The sequence below is a fragment of the Halichoeres trimaculatus genome, unplaced genomic scaffold (genome assembly GCF_033239565.1).
Source record: "Halichoeres trimaculatus isolate MK-OKI-2021-1 unplaced genomic scaffold, fHalTri1.1 fHalTri1_scaffold_9, whole genome shotgun sequence".
Taxonomy (NCBI): Eukaryota; Metazoa; Chordata; class Actinopteri; order Labriformes; family Labridae; genus Halichoeres; species Halichoeres trimaculatus.
Window position 1 is genome coordinate 11665727 of NW_027437188.1, and position 23802 is coordinate 11689528.

Below are 23802 nucleotides of genomic sequence, written 5' to 3' on the forward strand. Positions count from 1 at the left end.
GTCCAGATTCTGTTTTGCAGTGCGCCTGTACTCACAGTGTCTATCACAATCAGGTAAGGCCAATCTACAACCCCACTCTGGGTGAATATCACATCTGAAGCCTTCAGTTGTATCATGTAAAACATTATGAGTCTAATCATAAAAGTTTATCATTTTGCATGTGATCTCAATTATGCATATCAACAAACTGGGTACTAAAGAACTTGGTGAAATTAAATAACAAATAGCTAACTATCAACTGGTTATTGGGAAACTGAATTATTCACTGAACATTTCAAAGGTAATTATCAGAGGAAACAATGAACCTAACTTCTGTTTTCAAGAACTAAGCAGCTATTTATCACCTGCTTCTCTGGAAATAACAGAAACATTGGGAAACTTCTAAAAACATTTTTTGGTGGGTTGTGATTTGATTTCAAATAAATCATTTGCTAATCATCACCTTCTTAACTTGCAATTTGGAGTAAATTTCAAAGAAACTGGAAAAAAACAGTAACCTACCAATTGTGACTTGCGACAATAAATTTGGACATTATGTTAAAGAAGTTATGTGCTAATATCAAAGAAACAGGAAAAAAAACTTTGTCTAATTATTACTTGAGTGTGACATAATCTTCGAACCTCTAAAGTAAAGTGTTACTGACCCTCCTTCACAAGGGGAACTGTGTTCATCTTTTTGGTCCATTTGTGTTCCTCTTGCACTTTGAAAATCACTTTCAATCATTGTTTTGGAAAATCATGAATTCATAAAACTTTGACCCTTTTGCATTTAATATAAATTGTGTGCACTCATAATAATAACTAAAGAGTGACAAAAGATCAGCTCTCTTTGCAGCCCAAACCTTTAGATTTCTCTCTTGAAAGCTGACAGTCCTGAAAGTCATGCAGGGTGATCAGGGTGTCTTCAAATAATCTATATGTTGATGTAAAGTGTGATTGTGTTTAACAAATATACAAACTACGAGCTTACAGGCGTGCAGCATGTGCAGTAACTGATTTCAGATAGTGGATGTATATTTTTAAAACATCCACTGGAGTCCTGAGGGTTTTTTTTGGAGGTCTTTCTGCCTGATTCTTGTTTTCTTGTGTTTATTTGCTCTGAATACAAAGACAGGCAGCAACAATAGATGTTTGAATAAGCACTTAATTTATAAAACTCTTCTTGTTATTATTTACTGAATGGGGAAATGCATTATTTCCTTTGGCCACTGCATGATGCAGTCCCATTCTTCCTGCTGCGCTCACAGCGAATCATTGAACCTCCTCAGAGCGTCTGAAGGCTGGGACGGACCGGCTCCTCTGGAGGAGACAGGCTGGATGGACGTCATGTTTAGGAGCTCCTGCAGTGTTTTTTTCAGGCCGGAGCTCAAGCCAGACTCCGCTGTGTCCTTCAGAGTACAAAACAAAAACATTTGGAGTGTACGGCTCACAGCTAGAGCACATCTCTTATTTGTTATCACTTGTGCTCCGGGCCCGGTTTACATTCTCCTGAGTGTGTCCTCTGGCGTGTTCATCCGGAAATTTGTCCCCTACGCCCCCTCCTGATTTAGATTCAGAGAGCAATAAAGCCCGCTGAGTTGTTGCCTTGGACAAATAAACTGAGCGAAGTGTTGATGCAGAGATGTCCGAAAGAAAAAAGTTTGGATGATGGAGAGAGGGAGAGGGGGAGAATGATAGGCGCTGGTCTCGCGCTGCTTCCTGTGAAAGTTTCCGGCGAGGCAGTAAACATGGCAGCGTCTGTCTCCTGTGGGAGCTCGGGGAAACGTGTTTGTGTGAGAGTGTGTTGTCTGTGTGTTTATGGATGTTTGTGTGTCTGCGTGTGGGGATGAACTGCTTGTTGGTGCATGCATACACACAGTCTGAGTATGTGTTAGTAAGTGTGTGTGTGTGTGTGTGACTCTGAGTGTGTGTGTGTGACTGTGTGTGAGGAGGTCAACAGTTCCTCTTTCTCTCTGTGAGGGAGTTGTTCTGGAGCCAAGTGCCCAGCTGCTCATAGGTGTCTGTTTACAGGCTGATTCTCTCACACACACACACAGTCACACACAGACACACACACACACACACACACAGACACACACAGACACACACACACACACGCTTTTTGCATCACTCTGCAGGAATTCTCACCAAAACACGCAACATGTCAGGTTTGCCTTAACAGCCTGAGCACTAACTTCATTTGCTCTGTTTGTTGGAGCTTTAAGCACATTACTGTGTAATTACATCACCTGAAACAGTTACTGACCCGCACTGACTTAATTACAGTGATTTGAGGATTTACCTGCCTGACCGCAGAGCTAATGTTTGCTGCTTAAACTGTTTGTGCGATCACTCAGAGACCGTGTCACTGTGGACGGCTCTGAAGGGTGTCTTGAGCCAAGCTTTTCAAAGCCCTAACGCAAAGGTCCAGTATTTCAAAAGTGTGTGCCTGTGTGTGCATGTGTGTTAGATGACTGAAGTGAGTGTGTTACCTGCTAGGGCTGGGACAATATGCTATTCTCGTGATTCGAGCCTATTACTATTTTTGGGGTGCCAATTCAATTTAAATTACAATTCAATTTTTAAGATTTTAAGTTTGCTTTTTTTTTTTTTTTTTAACCAGCTTAGTTACACCTAAGTTACATGATGATGATAATGTCTACAGACCAAATCAGGAGCCGTTTTTTTTTCTGTAAAATGCACATCACGTGAGTCAGACAGAAACATTTCACCCTCTGCTGGAATTTTTTTTTTCAATCCAGTTTATAAACAGACTGAAATGAAGAATTTGAGTTTGAAAAATTAAATCATTTTTTGGCAAATAATCCAGATTTTGATATTGCCCGACAAAAAATCTTGATATATCGTAGCTTATAACAATTTTTTTCTCCCACCCTATTATCTGCAGGAGATGGTGGTCAGTGTGAGCACCACCAGCACGCTCAAGCATTGCGAATTCACATAGAGATGTAAAAGAGATGTGCTGAAATGTGTCCGTTTGAAAAGTTTGAACAGTGTTTTAATGACAGTTTAATTAAAAAGTGGAAAATTAGTACAGTTTTTTCTTTTTGTTTGTGAAAATAACCAGGAGCTCTTTCTGCAGAATGTACAGAGCTTTACACAATCAGTCTTTGCACAGTCTTAATGCCGTTTTGTGATTGTGTTTTGTTATGAGATACACTTTGACAGAAAATGTAAATGTTTACAAAATTTAGATGATGATACAATTAATACATTTTAAGATGGGAGCTGAGATTTATGGATCCATCCTGATGAACAATATTTGAAATGTGTAAGTATTCTCAGATTTGAATAATTTCATCTAGTCAGGCTGACTCAGTTTTTGGCATTTTGACTCTTGGGATGAGGAATCAAGATGTTAAATTTCTTGTCCAGTAATTGGCCATAGAGTTCTTCTACAGATAAGAATAATATTTAAAAGTTAAGAAGCAAACAAACCCAAACCGAAGAAGACAGGTGTGTGAGTTGAGTTAGTGTCGCTGAAAACATAAAAGGTAGACAGTCTGACGAGGAGCAAGTCTGCATAAACCAACTCTAAAATATTTGAGATAACCAAAAATCAATATCTTACTGCTAATGTTTAGATTTCAGCTGCTCATAGGTGACACTGCAGTGGTTTGAAGTGTCGGCTAGAAAACAAGCAGTGCGAGCATCTGCAAGAACACTGAGTGAGCATCTTTCTAATGCAGCAAACGTAAGAAATTTATGATATTAAGATTATATTTTGCACAGTAATATTACTGATGAAATGGAATATAAACTGGAGAAGCATAAAAAAAGCCACTGCACGTGCCCATGGCGTCAGTGTGGTCTCCTCTGATTGTAATCTGGGTGAGATTCTCGTGTGTATGAAGACCCAGCTTCATTGATTGTTTCCTTCGTTTTTGAAATCAAACTCCCGAGGCGACTTGGACCCGAACCCAAGTGATAATCAGCTTTAATTAGGAGATCTGGCTCCATGTGTTTGGGTTTGTTTATGTTGCTCTTGCCAACACCGGACCTCATGATTCCTGTTGGGATATTCAATTACGCTTGGGAGTTTCTAAGATGATTTGTGTCCTGCTGTAAACATCTTCACAACAAGCACAGATAATTTAAGCTATTCAAGTTTGTGTGCCATGAAATTGTCTCGTCATGGTTTGATTGAAGTCTATTGTTCTGACAAAACTCAAAAAAGCTGCACAATCAAAGCTCCAAGGAAGAAGACTTTCAACATGGGAAATACTTACTTTGTATATTTTGAAATTAAAGTTTTCATGTAGTTTTAAAAAAGCACTTGCTAACTTAATTGGTGTGAAGAATTATTTCTCATTGGAAACTGAATCATAAATTGTACAACATTAAACAAATAAAGGAAAGTGTTGATTATTTTTTCATTTCAATACAGCACAAATACACACAGCTCCATTCTTGGACTATTTTTATCAGAGTTAATGAATTTTAAAGAGGTCTGTGCCGTCTGCGCAGACGTCAGCCTCCATCCTCACAGTGTAAGTGAGCAGTAATGAGTGTAACGTTGCAGGGTGAGGAAACGCAGGGCTGTGCGGCGTCTAATCCAACACGGCTGAAGGCTAATGAACTCGCAGGGCGGCCTGGCTTTTCTCATCAAAGGTGAGACCTTGTCGTTCTTACATATGTTAATGGGAGAGGAGATTTTAGCAGGGCAGGCAGGAGGGCTTAGAGGAAGACCTGCAGGGCTAGAGTTACACCTGTATGTGTGTGCGTATGTGTGTGTGTGTGAGTGACACACAGCTGGGCTTTAGTTTAAGGCTGGTTCACTGTAATATGAAGTGATGTTTGACTTGTTAAACTCCTCTGGATGTTTCTGCTCTGACAAAGTTTCACAGGAGGGTGAAAAGGTTTTTACTTTAACACTCTCTCACACACAGAAACACAGACACACACGTGACACGACCCTGTGTGAAGGCTGTTGGCTGAGGCCTCTCTAACAACACACTCCTGACCTTTCACCTCTCACCCGCTCAGGTCGACCTCCATTACCTCACAATTACATCCTACAAATGGTTTTCACTGCCACGAGCACTCGCATGGGTGTGAGTTTAGACTTCCTCTGTGGGACAGTGTGAAAAATATTTCAGAAATAAATCAAATCTACATCTTTTGACCTGCTTGTCTGTTTCATTTGTGTCTTTTTCTTTCTGTTTTGCTGCTCATTTAACAATTTCTATCCTCTTAACCCTCCTTTCTCTGACATACCTGCCCTCTCCTGTTGTTCTTTTATAACTCTTGTGCTTTGTTTAGCGCAGCAACAATGCAAATTGACTCCTCACTTCGTTTGCATACATTTGCTGGAGGATCACTTGTGTTTTTTCCTGAATACTCTCACACCTTTTTGCCTCACAAACCAAACATTTCTGTGTCTTGGGAGTTAACTTAACTACACTACGATGACTACTTTTAAAACATTTACCTTATTCTGTAAATGGTTTGATGTTTGACTTTTAAAATGTTTGTTTTAAAGGTAGAAAAAAAATCTTTTGCAGCATCCTGACATCAGGAGAAACTTGTGCAAAGATAGAAATGTGAATCATTTGAGCCCATGGATCAACTTTTCTTCACTTTGCACTTAAAAGCTATATCTGGTGTCTCAGTTTGTGGTTTTATAAAAAGGTGTTGTGATGTAGAAGCAGGAAACAGATGCACTCACACAGCTCTTTAGTCCTGCAGTATTTGACGATGACAGTGACTCAGTTTTGCAGGTGAAACTACCTTAAATGTTGGTTTAGCTGCAGAACCACTTTGTCTTTGGTTTACATCGAGGATGATGAAGATGAACCTGTCCCACACTGAACAGACGAAGAGGTTTTGCAATCTCAAACAAAGCTTCACTTCTGCGGTCACACTCTTGGATAACTTTTTAAGAATCTGTATCATAAGCAGCCATTAGTGATTCTTTACATATAAGAGTATGTGTGCCTGTGTGTGTGTGTGTGTGTGTGTGTGTGTGTGTGTGTGTGTGTGTGTGTGTGTGTGTGTGTGTGTGTGTGTGTGTGTGCCTGTGTGTGTGTGTGTGTGTGTGTGTATGTGTGTGTGTGTGTGTGTGTGTGTGTGTGTGTGTGTGTGTGTGTGTGTTTCCTTGACCTCGTTATACCCAAGAATTTGTCTTGTGTGCACATCAGGATGCTGATGGGAGAGACACAACAGCACCCCAGGACACCGATCTGCCCTCGGACCCCACAGGTCAGGAGTTCTGACCTTTGGAGAGCGGCGAGCAAAGAGCCCACAGGGCTGCAGGTAGGCTTAGATTACTCTCTGTCTACACACACATACATTCACTCACACTCACAATAGTACAAGTGATATGTCAGAAACCACCAGCATGCACACACACTCACACATCCACGGCTTTAGGGGGAATCAAGCTGTCGCCTCTCAATGACCTCCAACAAAAGGACCATTGAGAACAACAACAGCGGCTCTCTCAGTGTCGGCTCAAGAAAAAGTTTCTCTTTGTCACTGCAGGCAACTTCTCAGCACCGCACCATTCAAACATCAGATTCTCTCTGCGGTGCCAAACTGGTTTCACAGCGGTTCACTGCACCCAGAAGAGACGACTACTGGATACAAGCATCAGAAAACCAACATCCGACACTGGCATGGTAACCTACAATCTGCTCTGACACTGCCTATCACAACAATGAAGCTTATGAGGCTTTAAAATGGAAATATGGTTTCCTCTCAGGCGGCTGAGCAGATGATTTTTACATCAGCAGGAATACCCAGAAGTTATTCTTGGGTTTAAATGCTCTTATAAAAGTTTGGAGCCCACGTCCATGAACTTACACAAGGAGCTGATGGAGGTTTGGTCAGGGTTCACTGCACATTATACCTCTGCTGTCATGTTTATTGTTCCAGTGCTGGTCAAACTGTCCAGTCCAGTATTTTAGAAATGTATCAGGCTTATCAAGTTGTTCTGAAGGCTTGTCCTCGAACCAAAGTGGTCCAAGGATTGAAACTGAGCCCTCTGTTCACATAGTTTGCACTTGCTCCGGCTGGAATCACTGCAACAACAAAGCATCTCCACCAAAAGGTCTTTTTCTTCTCCCAGACAGGCTAGAGGTGCTTTTTGACCACTGTAACTTTCCTCAGGAACTTCAGAAGATTCCTTTGTGTTTCAGAAGTAGGATCTGAATTAAGTTCTTGGGTATTTAATCACCCCCCGAAAGCCCCCGCTCAAGAGGTAGTACTTTCCAAAGGTCCAGGAACTTTGGGGGGCCTTGTTTTCATTTCACCGGTTGTCTATGATAAAGTAACACACAGATGTGACTCACTTGAGTTTAATAACTCCTAAACTTTTTGTCCTATTGAGTCTGTGGGTTCCTAGAAGAGCAGTTTCCAGAACATTAAGTGACTGGATCTTCTCCGTTGAAATCACCTTTTGATAAAGGGCTTTTTGATTGAAAGGAACTCAGGACTTTTTGTATGAAACTATGTGCTTTCCAAAGAAGAACCACAGTTTAAGTTCTTATATAATGAATTTATCTCTGAAAATGGTCCTACCTGGGAGACAGTACTTTCCATATGTCAAAGCCTGCAGGTTGAATGTTTCTGATTGGTGGAGCAGCCACCATGTTTTTATTTCTCCCTCCCTCCATCCACATTTAGACCACTTCCAGCTGTGATTGACTTGGTTTTATAAATCCTAAACAATCAACTTCTTTGAGCCTGATAGTGCATCCCTGGTACAGTAGTTCCAGGAACTCAATATTCTGCTGGTTGAAAATCCCTTTTAGATCTTCTGACTTTGGCTGGGATGTTTTTTTCCTGAAGCCAAACCGGTCGTCCTCAAAGTAACTGTCTGATTGGTGAATGGAAAAACCACCAACTCACATGCTCTTGAGTCAAACTGCCATTTTTAAACACAAGTTTGGCGGCTTTTTGGTGACTGGTGTCCGGTGTTATAAATTAATTGTAACTGAACCAAAACCTCCCTCCCTGCAGGGATTTTCTGAATCATGCAGTCAGATTCTTAGAGATACAATCTGAGCATGTCTGTTGCAAATACAAGACCTTCTGGAAAACATTCTTAGAAGAAGTTTTTGCTCTGACAGATCACAGTGCAGTAGTTAATGTTTTCTGCGGCTGGTTAAAGCAATCGACCGAAGCAATCCATAAAATCTTCCTCCGACATTTAGACCCAAAAAACTTCTAAAAATAGTGCCTCAGTTAAAAAATACCAGAGATCTCCTCTAATGCAGGCTGGTTCTTGGCAGGATATGAAACAGATTCAAGGAGCGGGTTACCAGATTTGAAACCCTGAATCAGTCCAACGTTTATAAGATGGAGCTTCACCCTCTGCTCGCCATAAGATCCAAATTAACCGTCCTGCTTCCAACACAGATTACCACTTTAAGGCCACCTTTAGAGACGAGCCTCTTAAAGATGCAATTTCAACTTTTGGAGCACTAAAAGGTAAGCAGCTGTAAAGTGATACTCTCTGAAGGCTTTTCTTGGCTCCAGCATGAGCAGCGTGTGCGCCTTCATGTCCGACCAGTCGTACATATGGAGAGGGTCATCAATTCTTATTGAAGGCCATTTTATTTCATATGACACCCTCTTATTACAATAAATTGACTGGTCGCAGCCATTACGCAACGGATGTCGGGCTGGCGTGTAATTTCCCAGTGGCTCAATTTAAGATAATGGTTGGCTGTAAGAAGCTGAAAGAAACATAACCTACTGGCCTCCGAAGTTTTCAAACATTCATTTAAGCATGACATACGAGCCCAACGCAGCGACAGTATCAGAGTTTTCAAAAAGGGGTGGACGAAAAATAAACAGAGGGACAGGACAGGGGGTGAGGGAGCTCACGCAAATATCAATAAACACTCCTCTTCCGTCTCGGAAGCTTCCTGCTTTATTTGATTAGGCTGAGGACGAGGGGAGGACGAGGGGAGGGTGGGGGGTGAAAAACAGAGCAGTCATGCTCTTTTGCTTTTCTTCCTCCTTTCCCTTCCTCTGCAATCTTCAGCCTCCTCTTAATGGGAATGGGAAGTTTGGGAAGTGAAGGGAGCAGAGGGGAGGGGTGCAGCTAGCCTCAGTCTAACCTCCCCCATCTGGACTGGGGAGGAGGAGGAAAGGGGGGGCTGCCAGCCTCCAGGCTACTCCCAACCCTTCCCAGCTGTTGGCTGTGCAGGGACAGAGGCTTTTCCCCCCCGAGTGTGTGTTTTTGGTGGGCTTGAGAAAGCATTTTTTTTTTCATAAACAATTGCCATATCCTCCACCAGCTGCTGACCCCTCGGCTCCCGTCCTTTAGCAGGGCTCAGAACGGGTGGGGGGTGGGGGGTGGGGGGTATTTAGGAGACTCACCTCTGCTGGGGAGACTCGCTAAAGGGTGCTTGGCTTTGTTGCTGTTAGCACGCTAGCAACAATAAAGGAGTTAGATAGGTCAGAGACAGGGAGGAGATGTTAGCTAAGAGGAGCTGTCTGACGGACGTGTGCGCGCAAGATTCGATCTCAAAACATGTTTTTATTTCCAATGGATCACTCAACAAGATGGAAAAATGTGATTTAATTGTGATAAACTGACAAATATGAGCAGCAGGAGACAGATTGTTGTGTACTTAAAAAGCTTTTAATGGAAATCTGCATTTCATTGAACATGTTCCTGGATTATTACACAATTTAATTCAAATTCTGGTGAAACTTTTTTACACTCTGTTTAGGTCTACAGAAAATCCAAGGAAAGAATGCTGACACACATTTAAACCTAAGGGGCCTTTTACACGACAATGGTTTTAGGGTGAAACACCAAAGTTTTGGTGCGTCTCAGCCTCGCGTTTACACGGAAATGGCGTTTCAGCCGACTTAAAGCACAAACTTTGGAAAACAGCCTCCAAAGTGGAATTTTTCAATGATCGTTAACTACCGTGTTGTGCATGTACTGCTGTATCTGCTGACTGTCTTCAAACAAAATGTGCATCTTTTGCTCCACTTTTTAACTTAGTATTCCCCATTACACCAGACGACTGGCTCAACTCTACTTCAGTAGAGTTTCCCAAAAGCGCCTTCTGGACAAGACAGTTATAGCACCACCTACAGGCCTGGCATGCTTACTACAGAGTTTTCAGTCCCTCAGTGTTTCCGTGTAAATGCAGATTTTTTTGTCACTGCATTTTAGCGTTTTTAGATGAAACGTTGTCATGTAAACGGGGCCTGAGTCAATCTGATTTGTTTTTTCCTTACTTTATCTAACACTATGCCTGTGTTTTTGACCACCTGCAAGTTTCTGCTTATTTGTGTTGATGACAAAGAAAAGCATCACATCTAGCGCAGGACTTTGTACACTACTAACAAGCATCGTATGAGATCTGCATGATGAGAGATGCAAACTTTTACCTTTTGAGAAAGATAAAATTTTACTCAGCCTGCTTGTTTTTAATTTCACTCCTGCGGATTACAAGGATTGACAGGTGTGACTTTAAAGTCCAGATTCTAAGTTTGGATCCAATGCCAGTCTTTCACAGTGAAGTTGCAAGCCTTAAAGGGATAGTTCAGTTTTTTTGAAGTGGGGTTGTATGAGCTCTATGTGACCACTAAGGACATTAGATACAGTAGAAAGTTGTTGGATGTTTCCTCTGTATTCCTTTCAGTCTCCATCTGTAGCAGCTCTTCTTCTGTGTACTTCGGTTCATACAGGTATCCTTTTGGTTCCAAAGTGAATGGAACTTCATCGCCGCTGTCATAGTCCCTCATTTTGAATTTCCTACGCTGCCTCACAATCCTTAGAGTACAAACAAAAGAATTACGATACTTGATCAAACTTACACGAGGCTAGAACCGGCGCCCGAAGCATAGCTTCTTTACATCCCCTAAAGCTGAAAGGAGGAGGGGGGACGGAGCTCACCAGCGCTGCCCAGAAGGATACATGACCAATTAGTTAGGTCCAGATAAATGTTTATATTTCCGAAGACTTGATGCACTTAAAAAATATTTTATGTAGCATACTCTTAGACTGTGGTATTACTTTTTGATTTTAGTTCTTGTAGGCAGAGAAAATAGCCTTTGAATTTGGTACGGTCTTTCCCTGTTAGCGCCTATTTCCTCGTCACCATCGATTACAGTCTGTGTCTAACTGAGGGAGAGGACACAACTTTGTACTGTTTCTAATGTCCTTAGTGGTCACATAGAGCTCATACAACCCCACTTCAAAAAAACTGAACTATCCTTTTAATGTGTGGAAGTCAAAATCAGGACCTTTGACAGAAACTGTGATTTCTAAACAAATTTTGCAGGAAGAATGGTGAGATTTCAAGGGGAGCAGGTGTAAAGTAAATATGAGTCAGAATCTAATCAATGCATCCCTGTTGAGATCCAAACAAAAAATGTATGAGCTTGTACTTTTTTGGAGATATTTAGCCATTAAAAAGGAGTTTTCTTACACAACAGCAACAAAAAAACAAACAAAAAAACAAGAATGTGCAAAGAGGCAAGAGAGATGAGACAAAACAGGATCTCCAACAAACACACTCCTACGTTCCTGTCCTCAAACAGCCGTCCCTCTGCATGTGTTGATGAAAAATGGATTGGATGCTTGTTAGTGAGGGCAGGCGCAGGTGCCAATGCAGTATGTATATCATCCGATGGCATGTTTGTGCTGATGCACTATGTATGAGGTGGCCACTGCTCATGCAACATTCAGCAGGCCAGGGAGGCCGGAGGTGAGGCCAGCACAGCCTGCAGCCAAAGACGCTGCACCTCTGAGTGTGTGAGTACGTGTGTGACAGAGAGTGTGTGTGTGTGAGAGAGCTCCAAGTGAGCAGCGTCACAGCTGGCTGGTGGATCCACACATTTAGAAACGCAACTGGGAGGCCACTCACGCAACCTCCTTTCTCAGAGTCATACGCATTGTTACACACACAAACACTGGCACAGTGGGGCTGCACCTCACACAAACACTGTTTCCATACTTACAAACACACACACACACACACTGGGTGGGCAGAAGCTTTTTTCTTGGGCATCCTATTTGAACTTTCACCTCAAGTGTCCAGGACACACACACACACACACACACACACACACACACACACACACACACACACACACACACACACACACACACACACACACACACACACACACACACACACACACACACTGCTGCTCCCTCTGTGTGCAGGGCTTGCATGGTAATACTTCATTATGGCAGCACTGTAATTTTCGGGGAATGAGCACTTCAAACGAACACAAACCCACACACAAACACACACAGACGCAGTTACTGTAAATGTGTGTAACCCCGAGTTCTGCAGGGACCAGAATCCGTTTGTTCTGGATTTCCAAAACAGTCCAAAATACACCAGGACAGTAATCAGAGGCGCGCTGCGAGGTTATAATTGTTGGTGCTGATTACAAAGTGGAGAGTAATGCTTCCAGGAGAGCAGCGCCAGTTCATAAATGTGAACTCGGGGACAGAGAGTGTCTGCAGAGTTCAGGTTCTGTGGCCTCCAGGACTCAAACCTCATTTAAAGTCATGACAGAAATAAAAAGCAGAGTAGCTTGTTGTTGTGGCGGCTGATTCATTGTTTCACTTTATGTCTGTACTTAAGTATCGTTAGTAAACAAGACTGTGCACAACAAAACACACCATGTTAGTCATTATGTTTGACATTACAGCTTTAAATGCTACTTTTCAACATAGTTTATGTTTTAACAGACCTGCTTTACACTAATCTGGGCACATTCATTTGATAGATGTAAATTCTCATGTCCACTGGCTGTGATAAATACTTGACTGTGATTGGTTGTGGTGTGTTGTTACATGGGCTCAAATTTGTGTTCAAAGTCATCATCTGTGACCCTAACATCTCACGTTAAGTGTAAATAAAACTTTGTGGCATCATTTTAGAACTAGAAAAGCACTCAGAGAGCGCAGACCTCTACCAAGCATATTGTGAACATCCGCTTCAACGCTTTAGTCCTACTTTAATCTTATACTCCCTTTCAGCAGACTGTCTGCTACAATTTGGTGTTAGTTGCAGGTTTGTACAATAATTTGTTTCCTGACAGTGCTGAAAATTATGATGACCCAGTACATATTTTATATTCTGGATCTTAGTATCCAGATTATTGCTAGGATCTGGATCGAACTTTTACATCTGTCAGAAATTATGGTCACCTTGTCTTGCATTTTTTTGCAAAGCAATCCAACCATTTATGGTGGAGTTATATACACATATGGTGAAAACTGCCCTATCTCACAATGATAAAGAATCCTTCAAAGAAGCCCTGGATCCAGATGGTGATCCAGATCACCTCAAAATTTAATCAACTCTTCCTTACCCCATTTTGAAAACTTCCTGAAAATTTTGAGAAGATCCATTCGTTACTTTTTGAGTTATGTTGTTCACAGAAAAACAAACAGACAAACTCTCCCAAAAACGTTACCTCCTTGGCGGGGGCAATAAACCATAGAAAAGATAGTTTGTCTTTTTCATTTTTTACATACTATACATGTACACTGTGTTTGTGTTGCTTTCCAAATATCATTTATCAATTTATGAGGGAAATGAGAGCATTTTATCATATTTGTATTGCATAGAGTCCCAATACTCGTAATAGGGCTTGCAAGATTGGGTTATTGCAAAGTTTCATCATCTGTCACAGAATCTCTGTTCACAGATTTAGCATCAAAATGTTAAATTTGTATTTTGGTTTCTGTTCATAGGCCGAGCAGCACTAACCAATCAGGTATCAGCAGGGGGAACCCTCTGTACGGAGAGCAAAAGCAGGTCGTAGTGACGTCCTGCCACGTTATTATTCTAGGAGGACCTTCTTGATCTCTGTACCCAGAAATCTGCATGACGAGAAGGAATTAGTTAGTTCTACATCGAATATTTACACTGAGACAGAAATCTGCTCAATGCTGAATCACTAAAGACAATCAGCGTTTAGATTTCCTGACTTCTCTGAATGCATCAGAAGTGATGGATCCACCTCCATTTAGCAAACAAACATCTTTAAAGTAGATTTCTTCTCCCACTGAGGACAAATGTCTTACATTTAGTCAAACCTGAGACCTGCAAACTGAAAATAGGTTAATGCTGCTGCAATCAGCCAGGGTGAAGCCTCTGTGTAACACTTTTGTGAGTCTGATGTGAATGTTGACTGTTATCTTTTTTGCAGATGACTCCTTCTTTCAGTGTAGCTGGTAAAAGGAAAAGAAAAAAATGAGTGAAAAGTTTTAACACATGTAGAGCAGCGCATCACCCAGCCGCGACAGTGACGTGGTTTTCGAAAACAGCAAAGAAAAAAACTCAAGTGTGTGTCTGAGCATTACACAACCACTTATTTCTTATGCTCAAACAAAGACCCCACAGACCACCGTCAAACACGCCTTCATCCATATGTATAAATAATAGAAAACACACATGCACACACACACACAAACACACTCCTGGCTCCCATCGTGTGGATGCTGTCTCCCAAAAACACTGCGCCAGAGGCCGACATGATGTGAGTGTGTCCTTTGTCCTCTCACACAACACACAAGTACGGTGTAATGCTTAAATGAGCCGCAATTGAGAAAAGATGGTGTGGTGTGGGTGGCTCTGTGTGTGTGTGTGTGTGTGTGTGTGGGTGTGTGTGTGTGTGTGTGTGTGTGTGTGTGTGTGTGTGTGTGTGTGTGTGTGTGTGTGTGTGTGTGTGAGGCTAGACACACTTAAAAACTCCCGGCTGGAGGTCAAACAAGTTGGCTTTAATTCAGAGCTGAGACTGCAGACGACACAACAGGCAGAGGGAATATTTACACATGTGATCAGATTTATACATAAAAACAAGTTTAAAAGGAACAAAGAGGAGAGAGGGGACATGAAGTCATCATAATCAGTAAATTAGAAAACACAGTATTGGCTGTCATTTATGTAATCTGGAGATAATTAGTGGCTATTTACAAAAAAGTCTTGTAACTTGAAGTTTTATGATAGTAGTCCAAATGATGATGCTAATGCTAATGCAGATAAATGCCCAATTAATCGTGTGCATGAAGGCTGCACCTGTCCTCTGTGACAGTTTTGGAGCATCTGCTGTGCAGATCCTCAAAAATCAACGTGATGCAGACTAAAGGAACAGTTCATAGTTTTCGTGAGACATCACACACTAACATAAACGCCCCCTCGAGGGCAAAATGGCTCAACTGTGAAATCAGAAACTTTTAAAAAGTTCCTAAAGGTTCCCATGGCTTTGAGACATTTTTTTTTTTTATAAAAGGTAAGCTGTAGTAAACAGTGAGCATCTAAATGAATGATTAGTTTATGTCGTCCTCCTCATTACATGGACGGTTTTATCTGTCTGCATGAATGACATCATCACCTTAACTTTGTTGATGATACATTTCTCTGCCTCCAACTTCTAAAACTGCAGCTTAAGTGACCTGTTGTATCAAAAACATAAAGCATCTCTACTATTGTATGAGAAACATCAATGAAATTAAGTCCTAGCAAAGATGTTGCTTCTTTGAGTGGATTAAAAAAAATGTCACAGGAGCTGTGTTTGGGTTTCAAGAGCCCAAAACTGTCAGTTTCTTTAAATTTCAGGTGATGCTAAAATCCCTCACCTTGAGAAGATTGAACATTATGAAGCCTCCACTGCTCTTCTTCAGAGTTTGAGATGAAAGCCGTCATTTTCCAGAGCTCATTTTGCCCTCCAGGCTTACTTGCTGATCACGTGATTGAAAACTAGTAATAAAGGCAGTGCAACACTAAACACAGCGGCAAGAAGAAAAAGGCCATGTTTTAACACAATGGCCCTTTGAAGTCAACAAAACAAGAAATACGTTGTGAACTGAGTGGAGTCGTGCTGAAAATTTATCAGAGACGATCCAAAGCTAAAGCAATAAATGGCAAAACCAGTGAATCTGCAGCACTTGATGATCCATCTTCATCCAAGTAGCAAAGCAATCTTTCAAGCAGCTAACTGTGTGTCTGGATCCTAAAGGCCCATTTATGCTCAATATTAAACATGGATCTGAATTTGGACAAAGCTCTGTGTTCATTTCTTCTGTATTTCTGTGAAATGTATACATTTTCGTACGTAAAGGGAGCATAGATGGGCCTAAGTCTCAGCTCTCCTGCAGACCCTCTCTGTACTCTATGATGTGATCTCTGCACACATTCACTTTCTATTATTCTGATCCACAAAAGCATCAAGTTTACCACAGACTGATGGACTACATTCACTAAATCCAGCCTTTTTGACTCTAAGGTGTGCAGAAACTGAGGTCATCTTGCTTTTTACCAGCTCATAAAAATACATAATGTGCATTCCTAGTTAAAAGTGCTTCATACACTGCTCCATCTGCTTCATGTTAGCACACAAGCAGGTAGGAGCGACTACCACTCAGCACAGAACATGATGGGAAAGATGTCTGAAGAGGCTGAACAAGCAGTTTCCGCTCCTCTCAGCGAACAGGAAAGCTCTCCAGCAGAACATTTGATAAAAGAAGAAGAAAAAAACTTAACTCATGTACTTGTGCATTTCTTTGCATTCTAATATGGACAGTGAAAGGAAACAGTGTTTTAAAAGCTCCACATGCACACCATGTTCACTACTCTTCTGTATTCACAACTGCACTTGTGCACTTCCTCCGTCATAATGTGACCCTGCTTCCCATCCCATCCTGTATAATACAGGCTTTATTCTCTGCCTAAAGGGCAAATGTGTGTGTGTGTGTGTGTGTGTGTGTGTGTGTGTGTGTGTGTGTGTGTGTGTGTGTGTGTGTGTGTGTGTGTGTGTGTGTGTGTGTGTGTGTGTGTGTGTGTGTGTGTGTGTGTGTGTGTGTGTGTTGCTCCATAGAAAAACTGTTCAGCATAGAGAGAAGACAGCTGAGGCCTGTGTGCACTTCAGTCTTTGTAGCAGAGTGAAAACCAGCAGAGCCGTGTGCCTGTGTCTTCTGAGGCGGCAGTTTTAAGTCCTTGAACCTGCTGACCTGAACAAATATAACTGTCCTACACCGTTTATCTGTTTTCTGTATCAATTCACTGAAATGTTTTCATGCAAACTTTAGACTGACTTCATGGTTAGGTATCAAAATGTTTGTTGAGATTTTCTTGTGCTGATCTTTGCTCCACTTTACTGTTTTTACTTGAGAACATATTTCATGCATTTCATAATGACATCTTGAGGATTTAATAGAAAATGGTTCTAACACTTCAGAGTTTTTGCTTCCTGAAAAACCAAAATGTTGATACTCTGTGCTTATTGATGTGCAAAATTTACAAATTTATCTCTGCAGACTTTGTGTTTGAGTGCTGTTTTGATCAACCTTGCACTAAAGAATTCAGACCACAGAGGGAATTTAATCCACACTGGATGACTGGTTTATCTTGAAAGACTTGTTGATGTTGATAACTTGTGTGTGTTTTTTTCTGTAATTTCACTGCAGCTCATCAGATTCTTTATTTCACATTCCTTTTTTAAACTGTCAAACATAATTATCACATGAAGTTTCACATGTCGCAGTAACGAAAACGAGACAGACAAACAGAAAAGACAGGTAGAAAGCTGTCCATCTTCCTCCTCCTCCTCCTCCTCTCGCCAGTCCTCTTCTCTCTCACATCAATGATAAAACAATGATTGGGTGGTGAGGGAGAGAGGGGAGGGTGGATGGATGGATAGATGGATGAAGGGGAAGAATGGAAATGAAAGGCATGCTTGCGAGGAAAAAAAAGCAAAATCAAAATTAATTGAAATGGTAATTTGCAGAGCGAGGAGCTTCAGTTTTAGGAAAAACCTGCAGGAGACAAGAAATAAAAGAAAAGTTGGTTTTCAATTTCTGCCCGGCGACAAATCAGTGATTGATTTTTAAATTTGTTGGCACACTTGTTTTTCCTCAGCATGCATGTCCATGGTGGGAGAGGGCAGATGAGTGGGTGAGGCATGCAGGTTATCAAAGAGCAGGTTAGCTGAGCATGAAACCACGGTGAGGCCTTGAAGACGCTGACACATGGTTTTAAAAAGTTCCTTGATGCCCCAAAATCTCTGATCCTTGCTGCGTTTAAATATCAAAAATTTGTATCTCTTTGTGATTTTTAAGAAATAACAGACCCTTCTAAAATTGTCTAATTTTAAAAGCCTATCTCCAAATTTGTCATCAACAATGGTGACGTTACTATGTCGCATATTTGACGAGCCATATTCATGACAATCCATACGACTGCAATAGATTCAACTCTATTCACAGCCTATCAGTGACTGACTGTAGTTATGTCAGTGCACTGAGAGAAGTTAATCTGACAACAAATTGTTCAAGTTGTCAAAAAAAGAGACAACAGAACAGTGAAGGAAAGTTAGGAAAGGTTAGAGACACAAAAAGTGACAGAGAAATCTACAAAATCTGAAGATGGATGGCGAAGTTAACACTTAACAGGACAAAGTTTAGGATACACAGTGCTTCAGGGAGGATAAATGGGAAAGACAATGTCACAAGCTCTGAGAACAATGAGGCAGAAATAAATGAGACATCAAGTTAAGGAGACGCCAAATAATCCAATACTCTTGTTAACAAGCAGAGCTACACTCAACTAGCTGGACTTTTAGCACCAAATGTTTGTTGAATAAAGGAAGTAAGGATGCCTAGGTTTGCACTCTTGCTTGGCTGCACCAAAACTACTATTCAGTTGAACTAAATGCTAACATATTTATTGTAAGGTACTCTAGGAGCCTGCCTCAAGTGAACACTCCAGCAGTAGCTGCTTGGTTGTGTAAAGGTCTGTTTGCAGCTCTCCCTCCACCGGCTAAAGCTGATGTTCTGGTTAATATTTGCTGCCGTAATGCTCCAAATCTGCTACCTTAATTCTACTACATGGATGTAAACAATCACAGATACCATGTTGTAGTGTGGCACGGATGTAAGTATGTGGAGGTATAAATGGAGATTAAGTTGACTATGGCCTGTCAGCACAAAGTGACATATAACCGTTCCACAAGAGCCAGGAGGAACCAGTGCAGACATGAGGATGCTAGAATCTGCAAGAAGGATTGAAGGCTGCTGGAGCTAGCTCTACTAATGTTAGCCACGCTGCTGATCAATCTGACATGTTAAAGTGTGTTCCAATAATTACATTTACCTCATACTGATTGTCTGATATGGAGAGTATATATATCTGGGAATACAAAAGTGTATATTTCTAGATTTATATATATATATATATATATATATATATATATATATATATATATATATATATATATATATATATATATATATATATATATATATATATATATAAGATAAAGATAAAGATAAAGATAAAATATACTTTATTCATCCCCGAAGGGAAATTCGTGTAGTTTGGGATTAAAGAATTATACACTCTGATGGCTAACACTGACATGGTTGACTGCTTACCAACACTGATGGCTGACACTCTGATATATGTTTGTTTATATGCTTGTATAGATGTATATATGTGTATATAGATGTAATTGAAAATTATATATTTAGGTATGTATAAAGTTTGTCCAGCTCACACTGAATGTATTACATTGTCTTTGTGTACATATATATGCATAAGTCTAGTTTCATATATTTATATATAAATGTGTATATTTGCTTATATAGATGTATGTATGTGTATATGGATGAAAACTAAACAAATCTATTTAGGTACTCATCTTGAAGGTATTACATTGTTTCTGTGTACAAACGAGGGAGAGTGTATATATATATTTCTTCCTTCTGTATTTATTTTTCTATTGTCAAATTGACCGAAATCAAAATCAAAAATCATAATCAACCTGTAGACTCTGTGAACCTGTGGTGAATTAATTGTGCTTGGGTTTGTCTGTTTTCTGTGTGCTTTCTTACCTTTGTGTAACTTAAATTTTTGTTTGACTGAGAAATTAATTGCTCTAAACCAGCTGAAACTCACGTCCCATGGGCAACATACCGTGGTGCAACCATTTCATACAGTCCACCACTTGATATCAATTTATAGTGAAATAAAGCTGGCAACCTTCATGGCCCGGTATGGGACCAGGGAAGACATATCTGATTTACAAGTTGACCCTAAACGCAGCATAATCACCAGATGAACCCAAAAGTAAAAAGCCAAACATTTGCTTTCATGCTGCCAACATCTTCAAATCAGTGTTAAGAAAGATGTCTCTTTGAAAGCACAAGGCACAGAGTGTTTCAGGAAAAGTGGGAGAATGAATTTATATATATATATATATATATATATATATATATATATATATATATATATATATATATATATATATATATATATATATATATATATATATTAATAAGGTTAAGGGGAATTACACTTGTCTCATATGCAAAGAAAATGGAGTATAACCTTAAGTGGTATCATTTAACCACACATGAGGGAGATGCATGAACACAACACAGTTATTGGTGATAGGTTTCTCTTAAGACTCCACCTTGAAAAGACATAACTACTCCCTGATTGTGTTCTTGGCCTGGTGTTCAGGGACTAGCACAGAGGTGTTCATCCTGTAGAGATTATAGAAGTTCTGGCAGCTGGGAAACAGCTCTGCTGACGGAGACTTTAATGTGATTGAACTGCAGAGTATCTCACACATGCAGGAAGGAATTGTGGCAGTATGCGAGTGTATGTGTGTGTGTTTGTGTGTGTGTGCTTCATTAGCATGCATCCCTGCGTGTGTTGTGTGTTTCATGTGTGTGTGTGTGTGTGTGTGTGTGTGTGTTTGTGTGTGTGTGTGTGTGTGTGTGTGTGTGTGTGTAATGGGTACCGTGTGCTTGCAGAGGTCTTGTTTGCCCATCTTAAGTCAATTAAAAGGAAATAAGGCGGCCCTGACCGGCGCATGAACCAGCTCCCTCAGCTGAGAGCATGTCTGCAGACACACACACACACACACACACACACACACACACACACACACACACACACACACACACACACACACACACACACACACACACACACACACACACAGCAGAATGCAGGGTTACTATGCTGATAATGCTCCACAACTGTTGATGGACCCTGAGCCCCGCTGTGTGAGGAAGAATGACTGTGAAGCTCTAGGTTCAGAGACGACATCACACACAAACATTCACGCTCACACTTCTTCCCTTTTCAATCGTTTCTGCAGAAAGCAGCCAACATACACACAAGTTTCCACTCTCACAAACACAAAAACATATTTATCGTGCTAACAGGCATGTCACCAAGCTTCCAAGTTTCCACTGCCATGAAAAACTTCACTGGAACAGAGTCACAGGAATCAATCACTCCTTCACCTTGTGCTGGACTCTCTGTGCTTTTGAAGCAAGTGAAACACTTCAAGATTTATCAACGGATCACACAGTTGAGCAGGTACATTAACGATCTGTGGAATAACTGAGGACTTATCCTTCAAACTGATCCGTCAAAGCTGAAAAATCTTAACATCTGACTATTTCAGTCCAAGGTAAACCTCATTATTCTGTGTGTGCTGGCTGCGAATGTCTCTCATGATTCACAGCCCGGCGTTCGTTATGACACGTTCTAAAATAAGGTCTGTCTCTTCAATTCTTCTGCTTAGAAAGCTGCAAAATATTGTTCTTTCAAATTGTACTGCATGTGTGTTAGTCATTTTTCAGAGGTCACCCTGTGTGAAGATGTTCAACAGCCAGCGATCAGAAAAATAATATATCAGAACCAAATTTTATAAAAGTGAGAAAAAAAGGTGAGAAAATAAATGTTTTGAGTATTCAGACTACTTTATTTAAGTTGATATTTCTGCAAAATAAAACAGAAAGTAAAGAGTCATGACATTAAAGTAAAGATCATCTCTGAGCACTGTAGGAGAGTTTGACTTTAAGAGTCATAAACAAAACAACCTGAAATTGAAATTTCTCTATTCAACTTTTCAAATATGTGAGATTAAAGCGAGCAAATACAGCTTTATTTGCAGTCGGTGTGAACACAATAGCAGGTTTTGCTGCAAAAACTTGAATCATGATCCAGTGATTATTTCCTATTTTTTAATCCAATTTGTCTTACTAGACATAATTTAAGCCCCATTCACCTGACAGGTCCAGAAAAACCTCTTATTTCTACAAATTAAAAGACAAAAATGAGACCTACCTTGCCTGCAAGAAATGAAAACTGAACGTGCGTTTATTTTTACTCTTTTCAAGCTATTCAGGCATCATTTTTGTCTTTTAACCTTTTATGACCCTTTAAACCCAAGCCTGGCAGAGCATATCTTTATGTTTTTTAAATGGGGTAGTGTATGAATTGCTAAAAAGTGCAATAGACCATAAAAAAATGTAAAATCAACACATATTTTTCCAAAAACAGAAATGTCATGCCTGTGTCCCTGAATATGTAAATGTAAAAAAACATGATGATGTGTATCCAACAGAGTTGATGCGAACAACTGACGTCTGAATCACAATGTTTCAAAGCTCTTTATGCAAAAAAAACGATCAATCACTCTCAGCTTGTTTCAAATCTACTGCCAATCAAAACTTAAAATGCAAATCTTCCACTTTCTCAAATTTTAGCATATAACCCAGACATACCTAGGCCATGTTGAACTTGCTTATAGAAGAAGAAAATAGAAATAGAAAATACTTTATTTCACTTCATTTTATTATTATAAGAAACTGATATTTACTAATACAAACGTGTCCCATGATTCCTTGTGTCAGAGGAGAAAACCCCGTAACTGATCCAGTCTGAGGCTTTATCCGCCACCTGCCGTCTTTAATCTGTGCAGAAACTTGCATCTAGACGCACCGTGACACAGGATCTCTGTGAATCAGGCTTTTTTTTTTTTTTTGGGGTCTGGTCTGAACCTCCCAGCTATCCTAATTAAAAGGAAGGTCAAGTCGACATGTTGGCTGATCACATCCTCTGTGCTCCCACTGTGAGCAGCACGATAAGCAGCAGGTCCTAATGCACCGCCTCTATCAATCCGGGACAATCCCGAAGCTCTTCTTGTAGAGGTGAGGGTCCACTTAATCCTCTCTCCCAAACCCGGCTCGTAATAAACAGGCTGCATTTAATCCACAACACAGAGGAGCAGGGGTTAAGTCTTTATCGCTTGCCATGCCAATGTTCTCCCTTTTTACTCCACTCTCACATTCTATCCTTTTGTAAGCGTCATTATAATACTGCTATTGTAAAATCAGTGGATTAAAATATGGAGCAGCAATCTGCATTAGGTTAGAGGAAATGAATCACTGCTGCTCAGGCAGAAAAAAAGAGCAGCAGTAATTTATTAAACAGATGTAAAATAAAATAATGGGAGCAGAAAGATGAGAGGAGACGTCACAGATCAACATTTCTGGCAGTGAGTGGGTCGGTCAAAGTGAAAACTCCTCCACCGTGCAGCATCTCTGTGTCAGCGTTCAGAGTTCAGCCTCACTGACCAGGAGGTGTCCAGATGAATTACTCTGCACAGTTTTCCAAACAAACAAAAGCAAATAGTGCCGCTGTCTGTGGGCTGAAAGCAGTTTTCCATTACACGCCGAAACCCCAAATGGGCTTTAATTTGATCAAAAAATTTTAATCATCTGCTTCCACATCTGGGTCTTTGTGCCCCGAACAGCAGGAGAGAGAATAAACAAACACGCCTTCAACTGTTTGAATCCAACAGAAGAAATTACAAGTTAACACTTTGTGACTTCGGTGGTGAAAACAAGCCTCTGCACTTCCAGGAAACATCATCAGACTTAAATTAGATTCATTTTAATGTTCAATTACATACCTTTAGCTGCAGGAATTGGCTGTTTTCATGAAAACAATCTGTGCAGAGAGAAAAATAGGAAGAGTGATGGTTCACCTAAGCCGTTAAATT

General features: G+C 40.5%; 1 protein-coding gene across 3 annotated transcripts in view; it reads right to left on the minus strand.

Moving 5' to 3' along the window:
* Positions 1–23802, minus strand: part of bcas3 (BCAS3 microtubule associated cell migration factor) — a 410031-nt gene that overhangs the window by 169923 nt on the left and 216306 nt on the right. Inside the window, exon 24 of one of the 3 annotated variants that reach the window (XM_074679631.1) lies at positions 14705–17752. The exons of the other annotated variants lie outside the window; for them this stretch is intronic. Within the exon in view, the coding sequence (XP_074535732.1) occupies positions 17742–17752 (11 nt within the window). The 3' untranslated portion in view covers positions 14705–17741. Of the gene's footprint in view, positions 1–14704; positions 17753–23802 lie in introns of those variants that run through there. 3 annotated transcript variants of the gene reach the window in all.